The 20,912-nt window shown below is 43.5% G+C and overlaps 1 protein-coding gene across 2 annotated transcripts in view; it reads left to right on the forward strand.

Moving 5' to 3' along the window:
* EVC2 (EvC ciliary complex subunit 2) overlaps positions 1–20,912 on the forward strand; it is a 205,874-nt gene that overhangs the window by 129,186 nt on the left and 55,776 nt on the right. For both annotated transcript variants that reach the window (XM_069744826.1, XM_069744825.1), the window contains exon 14: positions 17,322–17,782. In XM_069744826.1, the coding sequence (XP_069600927.1) occupies positions 17,322–17,782 (461 nt within the window). The remainder of the gene's footprint in view (positions 1–17,321; positions 17,783–20,912) is intronic.

Genomic DNA, 20,912 nt, shown 5'->3' on the forward strand with positions numbered 1-20,912 from the left:
ATTATAAAAAAACAGACAATGTGATTTTCTGGATTTTTTTTTCTCAGTTTGTCTCCCATAGTTGAGGTCTACCTATGATGTAAATTACAGACGCCTCTCATCTTTTTAAGTGGTGGAACTTGCACTATTGCTGACTGACTAAATACTTTTTTGCCCCACTGTATGTCAGTGCGAAACTGACAGCTATAAATCATTGCAATGCTGGTGCATTACAAAGGTCTATAACAGCGATTAGGTACATGAAATTGAATTAAAGTGAGAAAGTAAAAAAAGCAAAAAAATATAATTGTGAAAATAATATAAAAAAAATCACAAAATAATAGAGATAGATATATATATATATATATATATATATATATATATATATATATATATATATATATATATATACTAGATTGTGGCCCGATTCTAACGCATCGGGTATTCTAGAATATGCATGTCCCCGTAGTATATGGACAATGATGATTCTAGAATTCGCGGCAGACTGTGCCCGTCGCTGATTGGTCGAGGCACCCTTCATGACATCATCGTCGCCATGGCAACCATTATGACATCATCGTCGCTGTGCCCATTGCTGATTGGTCGAGACCTGGCAACCTCGACCAATCAGAGATGCGGGATGTCTACGTCCTTTATGACATCATCGTCGCTGTGCCCGTCGCTGATTGGTCGAGGCCTGGTGGCCAGGCCTCGACCAATCAGCAACGAGCACAGCGACGATGATGTCATAAAGGACGTAGATATCCCGCGTCTCTGATTGGTCGAGGCCGCCAGGCCTCGACCAATCAGCAACGGGCACAGCGACGATGATGTCATAATGGTTGCCATGGCGACGATGATGTCATAAAGGTTGCCTCGACCAATCAGCGACGGGCACAGTCTGCCGCGAATTCTGGAATCATCATTGTCCATATACTACGGGGACATGCATATTCTAGAATACCCGATGCGTTAGAATCGGGCCACAGTCTAGTATATATATATATCTATGTATATAATTGTCTAAGGGTTTTTCCGTCTGTCTGTCTGTCTGTCCTGGAAATCCCGGCTCTCTGATTGGTCGAGGCCGCCAGGCCTCGACCAATCAGAGACCGGCACAGCATCAACGTAGAAATCCCGCGTCTCTGATTGGTCGAGGCCGCCAGGCCTCGACCAATCAGCAACGGGCACAGCGACGATGATGTCATAAAGGTTGCCTCGATCAATCAGCGACGGAAACAGTCTGCCGCGAATTCTGGAATCATCATTGTCCATATATTACAGGGACATGCATATTCTAGAATACCCGATGCGTTAGAATCGGGCCACAATCTAGTCTATATATATAATTGTCTAAGGGTTTTTCCATCTGTCTGTCTTTCTGTCTGTCCAGGAAATCCCGCGTCTCTGATTGGTCGAGGCTGCCAGGCCTCGACCAATCAGCAACAGGCACAGCGACGATGATGTCAGAAAGGACGTAGACATTCCGCGTCTGATTGGTCGAGGCCGCCAGGCCTCGACCAATCAGCAACGGGCACAGTATCGACGTAGATGTCATAATGGTTGCCATGGCGACGATGTCATAAAGGTTGCCTCAACCAATCGGCGACGGGCACAGTCTGCCGCGAATTCTGGAATCATCATTGTCCATATACTACGGGGACATGCATATTCTAGAATACCCGATGCGTTAGAATCGGGCCACAATCTAGTATATATATATATATATATATATATATATATATATATATATATCTACTATATAAAGCTGAATGTGTGTGTGTGTATGTGTGTGTGTATGTCCGGGATTGGCATCTGCACCGTCGCAGCTACAGCCACAAAATTTTGCACAGTCACACGTCTGGACCCCGGGAGCGTCATAGGCTATGTTGTGAGGCGAAATTTTAACCCTGCGCGTTCCAATTCACCAAACAATTTTGCCCCTATCTACATAATGGGGAAAAAAGTGAAAGGAAAAGTGTTGGAAGCGTCGCAGCTACAGCAACAAAATTTTGCACAGTCACACGTCTGGACCCTGCGAGCGTCATAGGCTACGTTGTGAGGTGAAATTTTAACCCCGCGCTTTCCAATTCACCAAACAATTTTGCCCCTATCTACATAATGGGGAAAAAAGTGAAAGGAAAAGTGTTGGAGGCGTCGCAGCTACAGAAACAAAATTTTGCAAAGTCACACGTCTGGACCCTGAGAGCGTCATAGGCTATGTTGTGAGGCGAAATTTTAACCCCGCGCGTTCCAATTCACCAAACAATTTTGCCCCTATCTACATAATGGGGAAAAAAGTGAAAGGAAAAGTGTTGGAAGCGTCGCAGCTACAGCAACAAAATTTTGCACAGTCACACGTCTGGACCCTGAGAGCGTCATAGGCTACGTTGTGAGGTGAAATTTTAACCCCGCGCTTTCCAATTCACCAAACCATTTTTCCCCTATCTACATAATGGGGAAAAAGTGAAATGAAAAGTGTTGGAGGCGTCGCAGCTGCAGCCACAAAATTTTGCACAGTCACACGTCTGGACCCTGAGAGCGTCATAGGCTATGTTGTGAGGTGAAATTTTAACCCCGCGCTTTCCAATTCACCAAACAATTTTGCCCCTATCTACATAATGGGGAAAAGTGAAAGGAAAAGTGTTGGAGGCAAATTGACAGCTGCCAGATGTGAACAAGGGGGACTTAAAGAATGAGAGCGATGGCGCCAAAGAGTATATACCGTACAGTTGCTAAGGTGGGACCCTGACATGGGATACTCACCACACACGGGGATATGAACACACACACAAAATGCGCCACACACTACCATGTGCTTGAACACATATACCACCCTCAGCACACATTTCACCACACATACACCAACCTCGCCACATAAAAGTCGAAACACAAAAGTCGCCGCTCCAAACTCACCACGCGCAAAACTCACCACATGCAAAAAATAGGCTCACGCAAAACTCGCCACAAGTGCAAAACTCACCTCATGGAAAACTCGCCACACGCAAAACTTGCACATGCGGAAAAATTGCCACATGCACAAAATTTGCAACACATGCAAAAGTTGCCTCACACAAAACTTGCACATACTCAAAAGGCACCAGACATAAAACTCACCACGCGCAAAACTCGCTGCACACAACTTGCTACACTAACCTGTCACATGCAACTCGACACACAAAAAGTTGCTACACGCATGTTGCCACACAAAACTCATCTCACAAAAGTCGCTACATGCATGTCGCCACATGCAACACAACACACACAACTTGACAAACGAAACTCGCCCTAAAACACACACAAGTCTGGTATTAGCCTTCAAAAATAAAAATCTGATTAATAAGCAGACAAACTACAAGAGCAACAAATGTACCATATAGGAAATATGGCAGCTATCAGTCACATGACCTGTCTATTATGTGTACGTGTGAGCTAATATATACTGCCAGGGGGAGGGCTTCCTGTTGGCTGGGGATTTATCAGGCTGCCAATTTATCTTACAAATACTGAGGTAAAAATACTGAGCAAATAACGTGTTAACGAGGTCTAATACAGGAGATCACACAGGTATATACTATATACAGGGGAGATGACACACAGATATATACTATATACAGGAGAGATGACACACAGGTATATACTATATAAAGGAGGAGATGACATACAGGTACATACTATATACAGGAGGAGATGACATACAGGTATATACTATATACAGGAGGAGAAGACACACAGGTATATACTATATACAGGAGCAGATTACCTACAGGTATATACTATATACAGGAGGAGATGACATACAGGTATATGCTATATATAGAAGATGACATACAGGTATATACTATATACAGGAGGAGATGACACACAGATATATACTATATACAGGGGAGATGACACACAGGTATATACTATATACAGGAGGAGATGACATACAGGTATATACTATATATAGAAGGAGATGACATACAGGTATATACAATATATAGGAGGAGATGACATACAGGTATATACTATATATAGGAGGAGATGACATACAGGTATATACTATATATAGGAGGAGATGACATACAGGTATATACTATATACAGGGGAGATGACACACAGCAGGTATATACTATATACAGGGGAGATGACATACAGGTATATACTATATACAGGAGATGACATACAGGTGTATACTATGTATAAGGGAGATGACAAACATGTATATACTGAGGTGAAAATTAGAGGTGTGAGGTGAAAATGAAAAGGTGTGAGTGCAAAATGAGAGGAGTGAGGGAAAATAGTGTAGTGATCGGAAAATGACAGATGTGAGGTCGAAATGACAAGTGTTAGGCGGGAATGAGAGGAGTGAGGGAGAAAATGAGAGATGTGAGGGGGAAAATGAAAGATGTGATTGGGAAAATGAGAGGCGTGATGGGAAAATAAGAGAAGTGAGGTGCTATAACTAACCACAGATATTTACTATGCCCAGGCAACGCCGGGCTCTTCAGCTAGTATATATATATATCTACTATATAAAGCTGAATGTGTGTATGTGTGTGTGTGTGTGTATGTGTGTATGTCCGGGATTGGCATCTGCACCGTCACAGCTACAGCCACAAAATTTTGCACAGTCACACGTCTGGACCCCGAGAGCGTTATAGGCTATATTGTGAGGCGAAATTTTAACCCCGCGCGTTCCAATTCACCAAACAATTTTGCCCCTATCTACATAATGGGGGAAAAAAGTGAAAGGAAAAGTGTTGGAAGCGTCGCAGCTACAGCAACAAAATTTTGCACAGTCACACGTCTGGATCCCGAGAGCGTCATAGGCTATGTTGTGAGGTGAAATTTTAACCCCGCACTTTCCAATTCCCCAAACAATTTTGCCCCTATCTACATAATGGGGAAAAAAGTGAAAGGAAAAGTGTTGGAGGCGTCACAGCTACAGAAACAAAATTTTGCACGGTCACACGTCTGGACCCTGAGAGCGTCATAGGCTATGTTGTGAGGTGAAATTTTAACCCCGCGCTTTCCAATTCACCAAACTATTTTTCCCCTATCTACATAATGGGGAAAAGTGAAAGGAAAAGTGTTGGAGGCAAATTGACAGCTCCCAGATGTGAACAAGGGGGACTTAACCCCTTAGTGACAGAGCCAATTTGGTACTTAATGACCGAGCCAATTTTTGCAATTCTGACCACTGTCACTTTATGAGGTTATAACTCTGGAACGCTTCAACGGATCCCGCTGATTCTGAGATTGTTTTTTCGTGACATATTGTACTTCATGTTAGTGGTAACATTTCTTCGATATTACTTGCGATTATTTATGAAAAAAACGGAAATATGGCGAAAATTTTTAAAATTTTGCAATTTTCAAACTTTGTATTTTTATGCCCTTAAATCAGAGAGATATGTCACGAAAAATAGTTAATAAATAACATTTCCCACATGTCTACTTTACATCAGCACAATTTTGGAAACAAAATTTTTTTTTGTTAGGGAGTTATAAGGGTTAAAAGTTGACCAGCAATTTCTCATTTTTACAACACCATTTTTTTTTAGGGACCACATCACATTTGAAGTCATTTTGAGGGGTCTATATGATAGAAAATAATGAAGTGTGACACCATTCTAAAAACTACACCCCTCAAGGTTCTCAAAACCACATTCAAAAAGTTTATTAACCCTTTACGTGCTTCACAGGAACTGAAACAATGTGGAAGGAAAAAATGAACATTTAACTTTTTTTTGCAAACATCTTAATTCAGAACCATTTTTTTTATTTTCACAAGTGTAAAAACAGAAATGTAACCATAAATTTTGTTATGCAATTTCTCCTGAATACTCCAATACCCCATATGTGGGGGTAAACCACTGTTAGGGCGCACCGCAGAACTTAGAAGTGAAGGAGCGCCGTTTTACTTTTTCAATGTTGAATTGGCTGGAATTGAGATTGGATGCCATGTCGCGTTTGGAGAGCCCCTGATGTGCCTAAACAGTGGAAACCCCCCACAAGTGACACCATTTTGGAAACTAGACCCCTTAAGGAACTTATCTAGATGTGTGGTGAGCACTTTGAACCCCCAAGTGCTTCACAGAAGTTTATAACGTAGAGCCGTGAAAATAAAAAAATCGCTTTTGTTTACACAAAAATGATCTTTTTGCCCACAAATTCTTATTTTCACAAGGGTAACAGGAGAAATTAGACCACAAAAGTTGTTGTGCGATTTCTCCTGAATACGTCGATACCCCATATGTGAGGGTAAACCACTGTTTGGGCGCACCGCAGAGCTTGGAAGTGAAGGAGCGCCGTTTTACTTTTTCAATGTAGAATTGGCTGGAATTGAGATTGGACGCCATGTCGCGTTTGGAGAGCCCCTGATGTGCCTAAACAGTGGAAACCCCCCACAAGTGACACCATTTTGGAAACTAGACCCCTTAAGGAACTTATCTAGATGTGTGGCGAGCACTTTGAACCCCCATGTGCTTCACAGAAGTTTATAACGTAGAGCCGTGAAAAAAAAAAATCGCATTTTTTCTACAAAAATGATCTTTTTGCCCACAAATTTTTATTTTCACAAGGGTAACAGGAGAAATTAGACCACAAAAGTTGTTGTGCAATTTCTCCTGAGTACGCTGATACCCAATATGTGGGGGTAAACCACTGTTAGGGCGCACCGCAGAGCTTGGAAGAGAAGGAGTGCCGTTTTACTTTTTCAATGTAGAATTGGCTGGAATTGAGATCGGACGCCATGTCGCGTTTGGAGAGCCCCTGATGTGCCTAAACAGTAGAAATCCCCCACAAGTGACCCCATTTTGGAAACTAGACCCCCCATGGAACTTATCTAGATGTGTGGTGAGAACCTTGAATGCCCAAGTGCTTCACAGAAGTTTATAATGCAGAGCCGTGAAAATAAAAAATATTTTTTTTTTCCACAAAAAAGATATTGTAGCCCCCAAGTTTTTATTTTTACAAGGGTAACAAGAGAAATTGGACCCCAAAAGTTGTTGTCCAATTTGTCTTGAGTATGCTGGTACCCCATATGTGGGGGTAAACCACTGTTTGGGCGCACGGCAGAGCTCGGAAGGAAGGAGCGCCGTTTTGGAATGCAGACTTTGATAGAATGGTCTGCGGGTATTATGTTGCATTTGCAGAGCCCCTGATGTACCTAACCAGTAGAAACCCTCCACAAGTGACCCCATTTTGGAAACTAGACCCCCAAGGAACTTATCTAGATGTGTGGTGAGAACTTTGAATGCCCAAGTGCTTCACAGAAGTTTAGAATGCAGAGTCGTGAAAATAAAAAATATTTTTTTTTTCACAAAAAAGATTTTGTAGCCCCCAAGTTTTTATTTTCACAAGGGTAACAGGAGAAATTGGACTGCAATAGTTGTTGTCCAATTTATCCCGAGTACGCTGATGTGCCATATGTGGGGGTAAACCACTGTTTGGGCGCACGGCAGAGCTCGGAAGGGAAGGAGCGCCTTTTTGGAATGCAGACTTTGATAGAATGGTCTGTGGGCATTATGTTGCGATTGCAGAGCCCCTGATATACCTAAACTGTAGTAACCCCCCACAAGTGACCCCATTTTGGAAACTAGACCCCCCAAGGAACTTATCTAGATGTGTGGTGAGAACTTTGAATGCCCAAGTGCTTCACAGAAGTTTAGAATGCAGAGTCGTGAAAATAAAAAATATTTTTTTTTTTCACAAAAAAGATTTTGTAGCCCCCAAGTTTTTATTTTCACAAGGGTAACAAGAGAAATTGGACCCCAGAAGTTGTTGTCCAATTTATCCCGAGTACGCTGATGCTCCATATGTGGGGGTAACCCACTGTTTGGGCGCACGGCAGAGCTCAGAAGGGAGGGAGGACCATTTGACTTTTTGAGCGCAAAATTGGCTGTCGTGTTTGGAGACCCCCTGATGTACCTAAACAGTGGAAACCCCCCAATTCTAGCTCCAACCCCTAACCCTAATCCCAACCTGATCCATAATCCTAATCACTAACCCTAACCATAATCACAACCCTTACCCCAAAACAACCCTAATGTCAACCCTAACCATAACCCTAATCAAAACCCTAAATCCAACACACCCCTAATCCTAATCTCAACCCTAACCTCAAACCTAACCCTAATCCCAATACACCCCTAATCACAACCTTAACCCTAATCCCAAACCTAACCCTAATCCCAAGCGTAACCCTAATGCCAACCCTAACCCTAATACCAACCCTAATCCATACCCTAAACCTAATCCCAGCTCTAACCCTAACTTTAGCCCCAACCCTAGCCCTAACTTTAGCCCCAACCCTAACCCTAGCCCTAAGGCTACTTTCACACTTGCGTTGTTTGGCATTCCGTCGCAATCCGTCGTTTTGGACAAGAAACGGATCCTGCAAATGTGCCCGCAAGATGCGTTTTTTGCCCATAGTATTGCCGACGGATCGTGACGGATGGCCACACGTCGCGTCCGTCGTGCACTGGATCAGTTGTGTTTTGGCGGAGCGTCGGCACAAAAAAAGTTCAATGAAACGTTTTTTTGTACGTCGCATCCGCCATTTCTGACCGCGCATGCGTGGCCGTAACTCCGCCCCCTCCTCCCCAGGACATAGATTGGGCAGCGGATGCGTTGAAAAACTACAGCTGCTGCCCACGTTGTGCACAATTTTCACAACGTGCGTCGGTATGTCGGGCCGACGCATTGCGACGGCCCCGTACCGACGTAAGTGTGAAAGAAGCCTAACCCTAAATTTAGCCCCAACCCTAACCCTAAATTTAGCCCCAACCCTAACCCTAAATTTAGCCCCAACCCTAGCCCTAACCCTAGCCCTAACCCTACCCCTAACCCTAGCCCTACCCCTAACCCTAACCTAACCCTACCCCTAACCTAACCCTACCCCTAACCCTAACCTAACCCTACCCCTAACCTAACCCTACCCCTAACCTAACCCTAGCCGTAACCCTACCCCTAACCCTAACCTAACCCTACCCCTAACCTAACCCTAGCCGTAACCCTACCCCTAACCTAACCCTAACCCTACCCTACCCCTAACCCTACCCCTAACCCTACCCCTACCCTAACCCTAACCCTACCCCTAACCCTACCCCTAACCCTACCCCTACCCTAACCCTACCCCTAACCCTACCCCTAACCCTAACCCTACCCCTAACCCTACCCCTAACCCTAACCCTAATTTTAGCCCTAACCGCTGTTCTCCTGCCGGCCGGCAGATGGAGACAGATGGCGGGCGCACTGGGCATGCGTCCGCCATGTTCTTCTGCCGGCGGCCAGGAGGAGCAGCAAGAGGATCCAGGGACCTAGGTGAGTATGCTAGGGTCCCCGAATCCCCCTATTTCTCTGTCCTCTGATGTGCGATCACATCAGAGGACAGAGAATTACACTTTACTTTTTTTTTTTTTTTTTTTTTTGCGGTCGCCGGTAAACAGTTAATTACCGGCGATCGCAAAACAGGGGTCGCTAAAACCGACCCCCGATCATGCTCTTTGGGGTCTCGGCTACCCCAGGCAGCCGAGACCCCAAAGATTCTCCCGGTGCAGGCCGGCGGGCGCACTGCGCATGCGCCCGCCATTTTGAAGATGGCGGCGCCCACCGGGAGACACGAGGAGCATCGGGGGAGCTAGGTGAGTATTGGGGGGCCACCTGGGACCCCTTTTCTCTGTCCTCCGATGTGCGATCACATCGGAGGACAGAGAAATTAAAAAGAGATCGCTTTTTTTTTTTTTTTTTGCGATCGCCGGTAAACGGTTAATTACCGGCGATCGCAAATGCGGGGAGGGTTAAAAACCCCCCGAATCATGTTCTCTGGGGTCTCGGCTACCCTCGGCAGCCGAGACCCCGGAGAAAATCGGCCTGTGGGGGGCGCTATACACTTTTTCCACAGCGCCGTTAATTAACGGCGCTGTGGTTTAAGTACCCTTAGCGGCCGCCGTTAAAAGGCGTATCGGCGGTCGCTAAGGGGTTAAAGAATGAGAGCGATGGCGCCAAAGAGTATATACCGATCAGTTGCTAAGGTGGGGCCCCGACATGAGATACTCACCACACACGGGGATATGAACACACACACAAAACGCGCCACACACTACCACGTGCTTGAACACATATACCACCCTCAGCACACATTTCACCACACATACACCAACCTTGCCACATAAAAGTCGAAACACAAAAGTCGCCGCTCAAAACTCACCACGCGCAAAACTCGCCACATGCAAAAACTAGGCTCACGCAAAACTCGCCACAAGTGCAAAACTCACCTCATGGAAAACTCCCCACACGCAAAACTTGCACATGCGGAAAAATTGCCACATGCACAAAATTTGCAACACATGCAAAAGTTGCCTCACACAAAACTTGCACATACTCAAAAGGCACCAGACATAAAACTCACCACGCGCAAAACTCGCCATGCGCAAAACTTGCTGCACACAACTTGCTACACTAACCTGTCACATGCAACTCGACACACAAAAAGTTGCTACACGCATGTTGCCACACAAAACTCATCTCACAAAAGTCGCTACATGCATGTCGCCACACACAACTCAACACACACAACTTGACAAACGAAACTCGCCCTAAAACACACACAAGTCTGGTATTAGCCTTCAAAAATAAAAATCTGATTAATAAGCAGACAAACTACAAAAGCAACAAATGTACCATATAGGAAATACAGCAGCTGTCAGTCACATGACCTGTCTATTATGTGTATGTGTGAGCTAATATATACTGCCAGGGGGAGGGCTTCCTGTTGGCTGGGGATTTATCAGGCTGCCAATTTATCTTACAAATACTGAGGTAAAAATCCTGAGCAAATAACGTGTTAACGAGGTCTAATACAGGAGATCACACAGGTATATACTATATACAGGGGAGATGACACACAGATATATACTATATACAGGAGAGATGACACACAGGTATATACTATATAGAGGAGGAGATGACATACAGGTACATACTATATACAGGAGGAGATGACATACAGGCATATACTATATACAGGAGGAGATGACACACAGGTATATACTATATACAGGAGCAGATTATCTACAGGTATATGAGACATGAAAATGAGAGGCGTGATGGGAAAATAAGAGAAGTGACATGCTATAACTAACCACAGATATTTACTATGCCCAGGCAACGCCGGGCTTTTCAGCTAGTATGTATATATATATATATATATATATATATATATATATATATAGTGAAAAAAATGAAAAAAAAATATATATAGTGAGAAAATTGTGAAAAAATTGGAAATTGTGTGAAAATGTTGCGATTTTCAAACTTTTAATTTTTATGCCCTTTAACCAGAGAGATATGTCACACAAAATAGTTAATAAATAACATTGAACACATGTTTACTGTACACAATTTTTTTGTTTTTTTAGGAAGTTGGAAGGGTTAGAAGTTGACCAGCGATTACCACAGTTACAAAACCATTTTTTTGTTTATTTCTTTTTACATAAAAATACATGGGTATAATATATATGGTAATCGCTGGTCAACTTTTAACCCTTCCAACTTCCTAACAAAGCAAAAAAATGTTTAAAAAATTGTGTACAGTAAACATGTGTTCAATGTTATTTATTAACTATTTTGTGTGCCATATCTCTCTGGTTAAAGGGCATAAAAATTAAAAGTTTGAAAATCGCAACATTTTCACCCAATTTCCAATTTTTTCACAAATAAATGCAAGTCATAGTGAAGAAATTTTGCTACTATCATAAAGTACAGTATGAAAAACTCTCTCAGAATCATCGGGGTCCATTGAAACGTTCCAGAGTTATTACTTCATAAAATGACACTGGTCAGAATTGTAACATGTGGACTGGTCAGGAAGGTGAAAAAAGGCTTGGGGTGCAGGGGTTAATATTTAGGCACCATATAATGGCATTTTACACGCATTGTATGACGGTATAGCATTACTATGTGGTTTAAAGTCATGAGAAAAGTTGTCTAAAATGTCAATCTTCGGGGCCCTGCTTTGCTTGTTGGCTATTTCCCATTAAGCCGTCCCTGTTGCTGTCATGCGTCCGCAGGATCTGTTCCGCGTCAGGTCTACCACACGCAGTTCACTTCTCCGTTTGTACATTCTCGTAAGCTCTGAAGACATATTGCAGTTTTGTAATTTGCATGCGACGATTTGCTGCAGTTGGCAGCTCAAGGGAATCCATTCTGGAGAGGAATAACGCTCATTTGCATTTTAACAGTTTGGCGGCATTAATGAATAACTAAAGGCGACTCATTTAGGCTGAAAAGCAGAGGGAAAGTTATTCTTTTTTTTTCGTTCCATTTTTTGGAATAGTTTTACATTTCTATCTTTATCTTCCCCTTCATATTTCTGAAGTTCTGAAGCTGAATGTTACGTGACTGATTGTTTCGGAATGTTTAGAACATCCATAGCACCGGCACCGCAGAGAAAGAAAATCTGTTACCGGATGACTACAGATTGTTTCTGCGGTCTGGTTGGGAATTGTAAGGGATCCGGTAATTGCCTTTTTTTTTGCTACTGCTTTTTTAGATTCTATTAGAATGGTGAAGGGTGACTTGAGGATAAATGTAAAGGAAAGTCTGTACCGTACACTGCCAGGGGATGAGGAATACACAGGAGCAGTAGGGAAGACCGCAAATATTTGGACAGCTCTCATGTTCATGTGAAACTGCAACCTCCTGCATTCCCTGAAATGCTGGGGGTTATGCACTGCTCAAAAAAGTAAAGGGAACACTAAAGTACCACATGCTAGATATCTCTGAATGAAATATTCCAGTTGCAAATTTTTATTCATTGCATAGAGGAATGTGTTCAGAACAATAAAACATAACAATTATCAATGTAAATCGAAATGAATATCCCATAGAGGTCTGGAGTTGGAATGATACTCAAAATCAAAGTGGAAAATCAAATTACAGGCTGATCCAACTTCAGAGGAAATGCCTCATGACAAGGAAAAGATGCTCAGTATTGTGTGTGGCCTCCACGTGTCTGTATGACCTCCCTACAACACCTGGGCAAACTCCTGATGAGGTGGAGGATGATCTCCTGAGGGATCTCCTCCCAGACATGGACTAAAGCATCAAGCATCCGCTAACTCCTGGACAGTCTGTGGTGCAGCGTGACGCTGGTGGATGGAGCGAGACATGATGTCCCAGATGAGCTCAATCAGATTTAGGTCTGGGGAACGGGTGAACCAGTCCATAGTTTCAGTGCCTTCATCTTCCAGGAACTGCTGACACACTCCAGCCACATGAGGTCTGGCATTGTCCTGCAATAGGAGGAACCCAGGGCCAACCACACCAGCATATGGTCAGGCTACCTCTGGCGAGCACATGGAGGGCTGTGCGGCCCTCCAAAGAAATGTCACCCCACACCATTACTGACCCACTGCCAAAAACCGGTCATGCTGAAGGATGTTGCAGGCAGCAGATTGTTCTACACGGCATCTCCAGACTCTGTCATGTCTGTCACATGTGCTCAGTGTGAACCTGCTTTCATCTGTGAAGAGCACAGGGCGCAGGTGGCGAATTTGCCAATCCTGGTGTTCTGTGGCAAATGCCAAGAATCCTGCACGGTGTTGGACTGTGAGCACAACCCCCATCTGTGGACGTTGGGCACTCAGACCATCCTCATAAAGTCGGTTTCTAACTGTTTGTGCAGACACATGCACATTTGTGGCCTGCTGGAGGTCATTTTGCAGGGCTCTGGCAGTGCTCCTCCTGTTCCTCCTTGCACAAAGGGTGAGGTAGCAGTCCTGCTGCTTGGTTGTTGCCCTCCTACGGCCCCCTCCACGTTTCCTGGTGTACTGTCCTGTCTCCTGGTAGCGCATCCAGCCTCTGGACACTTTGCTTACATACACAGCACACCTTCTTGCCACAGCTCGCATTGATGTGCCATCCTGGATAAGCTGCACTACCTGAGCCACTTTTGTGGTTTGTAGAGTCCGTCGCATGCTACCACGAGTGTGAAAGCACAACCAACATTCAAAAGTGACCAAAACATCAGACAGAAAGCATTGGTACTGAGATGTGGTCTGTGGTTCCCACCTGCAGAACCACTCCTTTATTGAGCGTGTCTTGATAATTGCCAATAATTTCCATCTGTTGTCTATTCTTTTGCACAACAGCATGTGAAATTGATTGTCAATTAGTGTTGCTTCCTAAGTGGACAGTTTGATTTCACTGAAGTTTGATTTACGTGGAGTTAGATTCTGTTGTTTAAGTGTTCCCTTTATTTTTTTGAGCAGTGTAGTTTTTCAGAAATATACACACACACAATGGACATAACCAGTTTTGACTAAGGTGTTTCTTAATACAAAAACCATGAAACTGCTCCCTTGTTACCAAATTTTCCTCTTACACTCTGGCATTACAGCATTCGCATGTCTGTTTTTAGTACATTTTTTAAGTAACAGTTCGGGAACACCATTTCCTAAAATTCTACATTTTGCCATTCATCTGTTGTTCTTCCCTGAAATGTGGGAATAAACTGACACCTTTGTTTAAAGGGGTTGTCTTTAATCTACTATATAATTGTCTAAGGGTCACTTCTGTCTTTCTGTCCTTCTGTCTTTCTGTCTATCACGGATATTCATTGGTCGCGGCCTCTGTCTGTCATGGAATCCAAGTCGCTGATTTGTCTTGCCAGCTGCCTGTCATGGCTGCCGCGACCAATCAGCGACGGCCACAGTCCGATTAGTCCCTCCCTACTCCCCTGCAGTCGGCGCCCGCTCCATACTCCCCGCAGTCACCGCTCACACAGGGTAAATGCCAGCGGTAACTCACTCCGTTACCGCCGCTATTGACCCTGTGTGACTAAGTTTTTATTATTGATGCTGCCTATGCAGCGTCAATAGTAAAAACATCTAGTGTTAAAAATAATAAAAAAAATAACAAATCATTATATACTCACCTTTCGCGGCGCTCCGGTGACCTCCGGCAGGTTCCGGTGCCATGAATGGTATGGAAGAAGGAACTGCCATGACGTCACGGTCTTGTGACCGCGATGTCATCACAGGCCCTGCGCGCCTGAGCGAGAAGGACCTGCCATGACATCACGGTCATGTGACCGCGACGTCATCACAGTGCCTGCGCGAGAAGGACTTGCCATGACGTCACGGTCATGTGACCGCGACGTCATCACAGTGCCTGCGCGAAAAGGACCTGCCATGACGTCACGGTCATGTGACCGCGATGTCATCACAGTGCCTGCGCGAAAAGGACCTGCCTTGACGTCACGGTCATGTGACCGCGACGTCATCACAGTGCCTGCGCGAGAACGACCTGCCGTGACGTCACGGTCATGTGACCGAACTACAAGGGGCCCTCGGACGGTGAGTATATGTTTATTTTTTAACCGGTGACATACGTGGCTGGGCAATATACTCCGTGGCTGGGCAATATACTACGTCGCTGGGCAATATACTACGTCGCTGGGCAATATACTATGTGGGCTGTGCAATATACTACGTGGCTGTGCAATATACTACGTGGACATGCATATTCTAGAATACCCGATGCGTTAGAATCGGGCCACCACCTAGTACTTTAATATTTTTAATATGTGGAAACCCTTAAAAAAAACCAAGATATTAATCCCCACTCTCCCCATTACCAGCTCTGCCTCTCACTTGCTGCTTAGGTCTTGTTTACTATCCATAGTGGTGATGTCATAACTGTAGTGTATGTGACCACTGCAGGCAATCAATCGTTTCATTGGCTTATGCCATGTACACTGTGAGATCTGCTGAGCGCAATGATTGGCTGCACCGGCCGTGATGTCACCGCTGAAGCCAGTAAACTAGGACCAGAGCATCGTCAGAGAGACATCGCTGATACTGGGGAGGATGAGTATCAGTGTTACATAGGTTGAATAAAGACCCCGGTCCATCAAGTTCATCCTTTCTCCACCAATTGTACATTTTGTCACTAATTTAACAATAACCAACAATGTTATGTGTACGGAGGAAATAATCCAGACCGTGTATAAAGTCTGTTATAGTGTCGGCCATTACTACCTCTTATGGTTGGCATTCCACAATCTGACTGCTCTAACTGTAAAGAACCTTTTCAGGCTTTAAAATAAAAAAATATCATCGGACAACCCCTTAAAAATTCTTGTTGTTAATGGCGTATGTCCCTACATGATCTGGTACAGCGCTGGTTGGTCATGAAAGGACTCACTACCTCGACCATGAGAAGATCAACACCCAGTTGGCAACCTATTCATATATTTTTAGGAGGAATAACAGAGGATCTTAAAAAAAAGAGTTTCCATTGTTTTAATTTATGAAAATAAACAGACGTCAGTAGTAGCGGTAGATCCTCCTTAATATTAGATAGGTATTAGTGATGAGCGAATGTGCTCAGATAAGGCGTTATCCGAGCATGCTCGGGTGCTTACCGAGTGTCTTCGGCGTGCTCTAATAATATGATCGAGTTCCCGTGGCTGCATGTCTCATGGCTGTTCAACAGCTGCAACACATGTAGGCATTGTCTCTTTGTTGGGAAATCCCTGCATATGTTGAGGCTGTCTAACAGCCCAGACACGCAGCCGCGAGGACTCGAACATATTATTCGAGTACGCCGAAGACACTCAGCACACGAGCATGCTCGGATAACACCTTATCTGAACACATTCGCTCATCAATTGTAGGTGCAGATCAATGGAATATGAAGGGGCACTGCTGGGGGCTGCGAGAGTAAGGGCATAGGTCTTGGTCATTGTGTGCTAGAATGGGTGCCAACAAATCACCTTGCTTTGGCAGGGGTAATTAGATACAGGGCTAGGGTGACAAAATAAGAATAGAGACATAATATACTATACATCTGCTCAACACTCAATCCTGGGTTATCCAGTCTCCTATAAGTAATTAAATCTAGGGGGTGAAATTGACTTTGTAAAATGCCTCCAGAGAAATTTTAGGGCCATTGTGTAATTGAGAGGGTTGTCCAGGATTACAGCTGCTTTCTTCCAAAAAATGGACCACGCCTGACCACAAGTTGTGAAGCTCAGCTCTATAGATGAACTACAATATCGCAAACAATCTGCAGGCTAAAATGACATTGTTTTTAGAAGTAAGCAACCATGGGGGCTTCTAATATTGGCCAACCCTTTTAAATGATCAGATTCACAACGTCATTCAGCTGTCAGATTTTTCCTTCTCTTCTCGAAAAACCACATCTGCAGATAGCTTTGCGCTCTAAAAGCCCTACCGCCAGTACTGCTTCGATGGCAGCCTTGGGCACAGTCTTCATAGATTATGTTTTTTTGGCTTATTTACTTGTTTTCTATCTAATATATATTTACTTTACTTTTTTCAACACAGCTAAGGGAACAAAAGAAGGATCTGATCGGAGCACAGGAGGCCGGGAAGTGCGCTAAGGAAGTGCAGTCCTATTTGGAACATTGGAAAAGGCTGTTTGCTAATCATTGCCGGGAGCTTGAAGAGCTCTATGAGAAACACGATAATGATGCCACCGACGAAATAAAGGAGATTAAATACAGCCTGACCGAGAAGGCAATTGAAGATCTCCGACACGTCCAGAGTGCGGTAATTATACAAGAAATGTTAAAGCTCAATGTTCCCAGACTACATCTCCAACAAGTGCTAGACGAGCACAAGAGAGAGACGGCGCTCCTAGCTCAGCAGCTAGAGAAGGAGGAAAGCGACAAGGCGACCGAGTCAAGAGCATCCCTGGAGAGTTCCATGCGGAAACTAGATGATGAGTTCAAAGTCAGTCTCAAGGAGCAAAAGAATCTAAGAAACTGGGAACAGCTGCTATTCACGTAGGTTTATCTAAGCTCCTGGTCTACAAATCTATAATGTTGCATAGAAGCTCCATTTTTCATGGTGAACATGTCCATTTGTTAAGGGGAAACTCCACCGTTGAGGAGACTTTGGAGAATAGATTAGGAAATATGATCTCAGTATCGATTCTCAAGTTGCAGTGGTGGCAACAAAATAATAATACACCACGGTAATAATACACCACAATAATTTACACCATGGATCCATCAGTAGTCATGAGTTAGTATTTGGGAATTAATACTAATACTACCTTTACTAGGCGGTTTCTGGATATAACAAGCACCGCTCTTCTGGGTTGTTCAACCATGGGAAAGAGCAGTGATAAGATGACATCTGATTGGAACAGCAGAGCTTTTATAGTGAGCTGCAGGATGAAGCCGAAGATGGTCGTAATTAGTGGACGCAGCTCTCCCAGGTTGTCCAACGCAGAAAGGAACAAGGAGAAGATCAGTAGAAAAACCAGCTGCTGGCTGGCTGTTCCTTCAACAGTTAACATTGCAGTCCCTGAGCCCACCGGAGAATTCTCCAGTACTCCAGTGGCCCAGTGTGACACTGATTCTTAGTATTTTAGAGCTATTGCAATGGTGAAGCGTCAACTTAGGATGTTCTACATCTATATATAAAATCGTCTAAGGGGCACTTCCGTCTGTTTGTCTGTCTGTCACGGAAATACCGCGTCGCGAATTCGCCCCTTCCTACTCTGTCAGTGCCCCCTCCAGTCAGCGCTCATACAAGGTTAATGGCTGCGTTACACCGCGTTATGCCGCAGTGTAACGCAGTCTGTTAATGCTGCTATTAACCCTGTGTGACCAACTTTTTACTATTGATGCTGCCTATGCCTGTGTTATATACTGCGTGGCTGTCTGTGTTATATACTACGTGGGCTGTGTTATATACTACGTGGGCTGTGTTATATACTACATGGCAGTGTTATATACTACGTGGTCTGTGTTATATACTATGTGGGCAGTGTTATATACTATGTGAGCAGTGTTATATACTATGTGGGCAGTGTTATATACTGCATGGCCTGTGTTATATACTGTGGGTCTGTCTGTGTTATATACTACGTGTGCAGTGTTATATACTATGTGCGCAGTGTTATATACTACGTGGGCACTGTTATATACTACGTGGGCAGTGTTTTATACTACGTGGGCTGTGCTATATACTACGTGGCAGTGTTATATACTATGTGGCAGTGTTATATACTACGTGGTCTGTGTTATATACTACGTGTGCAGTGTTATACTATGTGCGCAGTGTTATATACTATGTGCGCAGTGCTATATACTACGTGGGCACTGTTATATACTACGTGGGCAGTGTTATATACTATGTGGCAGTGTTATATACTACGTGGTCTGTGTTATATACTACGTGGCTGTGTTATATACTATGTGGCAGTGTTATATACTATGTGGCAGTGTTATATACTACGTAGTCTGTGTTATATACTACGTGGCTGTGTTATATACTATGTGGCAGTGTTATATACTATGTGGCAGTGTTATATACTACGTGGTCTGTGTTATATACTACGTGGCTGTGTTATATACTACGTGGGCTGTGTTATATACTACGTGGCTCCTATATACTACATGGCTGTGCTATATACTACATGGCTATCTGTGTTACGTGGCCTCTGCTATATGCTATGTGGCTGCTATATATATATATACATACATACATATTCTAGAATACCTGATGCGTTACAATCGGGCCACCATCTAGTGGTCATATAATTTTGGGTTTGAATAATTTAGAAGGAAAGGTGTTTTTACAGTTAGCGTAGTTAATCCATACACTGCCCTTTACCGAGAAGTTGGCAGTTAGTAAAAAATCATTCAAGTTATTTGACGTATGTGGTGAAAAAGCTTTGAGTGCATACACTGTACACTGGAAGAGATATGAATGTTCTTTTCACCTCTGAAGAGGTGGTGGATGCCAGCATACTTTTTGTTAATGGATAGGAAAGCTTTACTGTAGTGTGCCACCGCAGATACTTTTATTTTTGTATTACGCCCAGTGGTTGACTGTACGGATATACTGTAGCTTATGTTGAAAATATACGAGTGTACTGGAATGTATTCAAGATGGATGGGTAGTGGAGGAAATTCTCAGAGTTGCTATATAACATTGTATATCTAACTTGTATGTGTCTAGATTCCCAGTTAATAAGTATATAAACTGCCGGAAAGCCTGGCAGCTGTATCTAGTATCATGCAGGAATAACTTTTCACATAGGACAGTTGTGTTGGAAGGTGCAATTTTTTAAAATATATTTGTTTAGCAAGTTTTTAAACAATTAGGTCAGGATCAAACAAGTATGTCAAACATGCCGAGTTAAAGATGGAAAAGTACAAATTCAGATAGTATAGAAAAAATGTACCGACAGAAAAAAGGAGAACGTGGGAAGACGGAGTCCAGTTATTTGCTGTCCACGGCCTAAAAAAATGTCTACATTACAAAGATATTTAAGAGAATGGGTGGGATGGTCTATGCTGATCAACGGGAATCCTCAATCGGATTATTGCAAAAGTCTCTCCAGTGTTGCCTTTGCTTCACAAACCAATATTAGGTAAGTGAGGTTATGGCTCCATCTTAACAAATTGGGAAACCAAAGTTTGATTGGAAGTGGAAAAGTAGAGGTCCAGAATAGAGGGATTTGTTATTTTAACATTGTTAGGAGGTGTTTCCAAATAGTTCTGCGGAATGATTTTGGAAAAATGGAGGATGGAGGTTCTTGAAGTGAAATTGAATCAAGACTGCATGACAATTCATCAGCCTTCACATTCTTAGACCCAGGCCTGAATGTGACAGAGAAATTAAACCTGGAGAAAAAACATGGAACATCTGGCCTAACTGGGAATTAACCGTTTAGCTGATTCAACGTAAGCTAAATTTTTATCATCAGTGACCACAGTGATTTGATTAACTGCCCCCTCCAAAAAATGCCTCCAAAAAAGCTAATTTAACAGTGAGTAAATCGATTCCCAACATCATAATTTCCTTCAGCAGATGAAAATTTCTTTGAGAAAAATGCACATGGCTGAAAGTTAGTCAGAGTTTTGTGCCCCTGAGATAAAACGGTCCCTAACTCCGACC

The sequence above is a fragment of the Ranitomeya imitator genome, chromosome 1 (genome assembly GCF_032444005.1).
Source record: "Ranitomeya imitator isolate aRanImi1 chromosome 1, aRanImi1.pri, whole genome shotgun sequence".
NCBI classification, from domain to species: domain Eukaryota; kingdom Metazoa; phylum Chordata; class Amphibia; order Anura; family Dendrobatidae; genus Ranitomeya; species Ranitomeya imitator.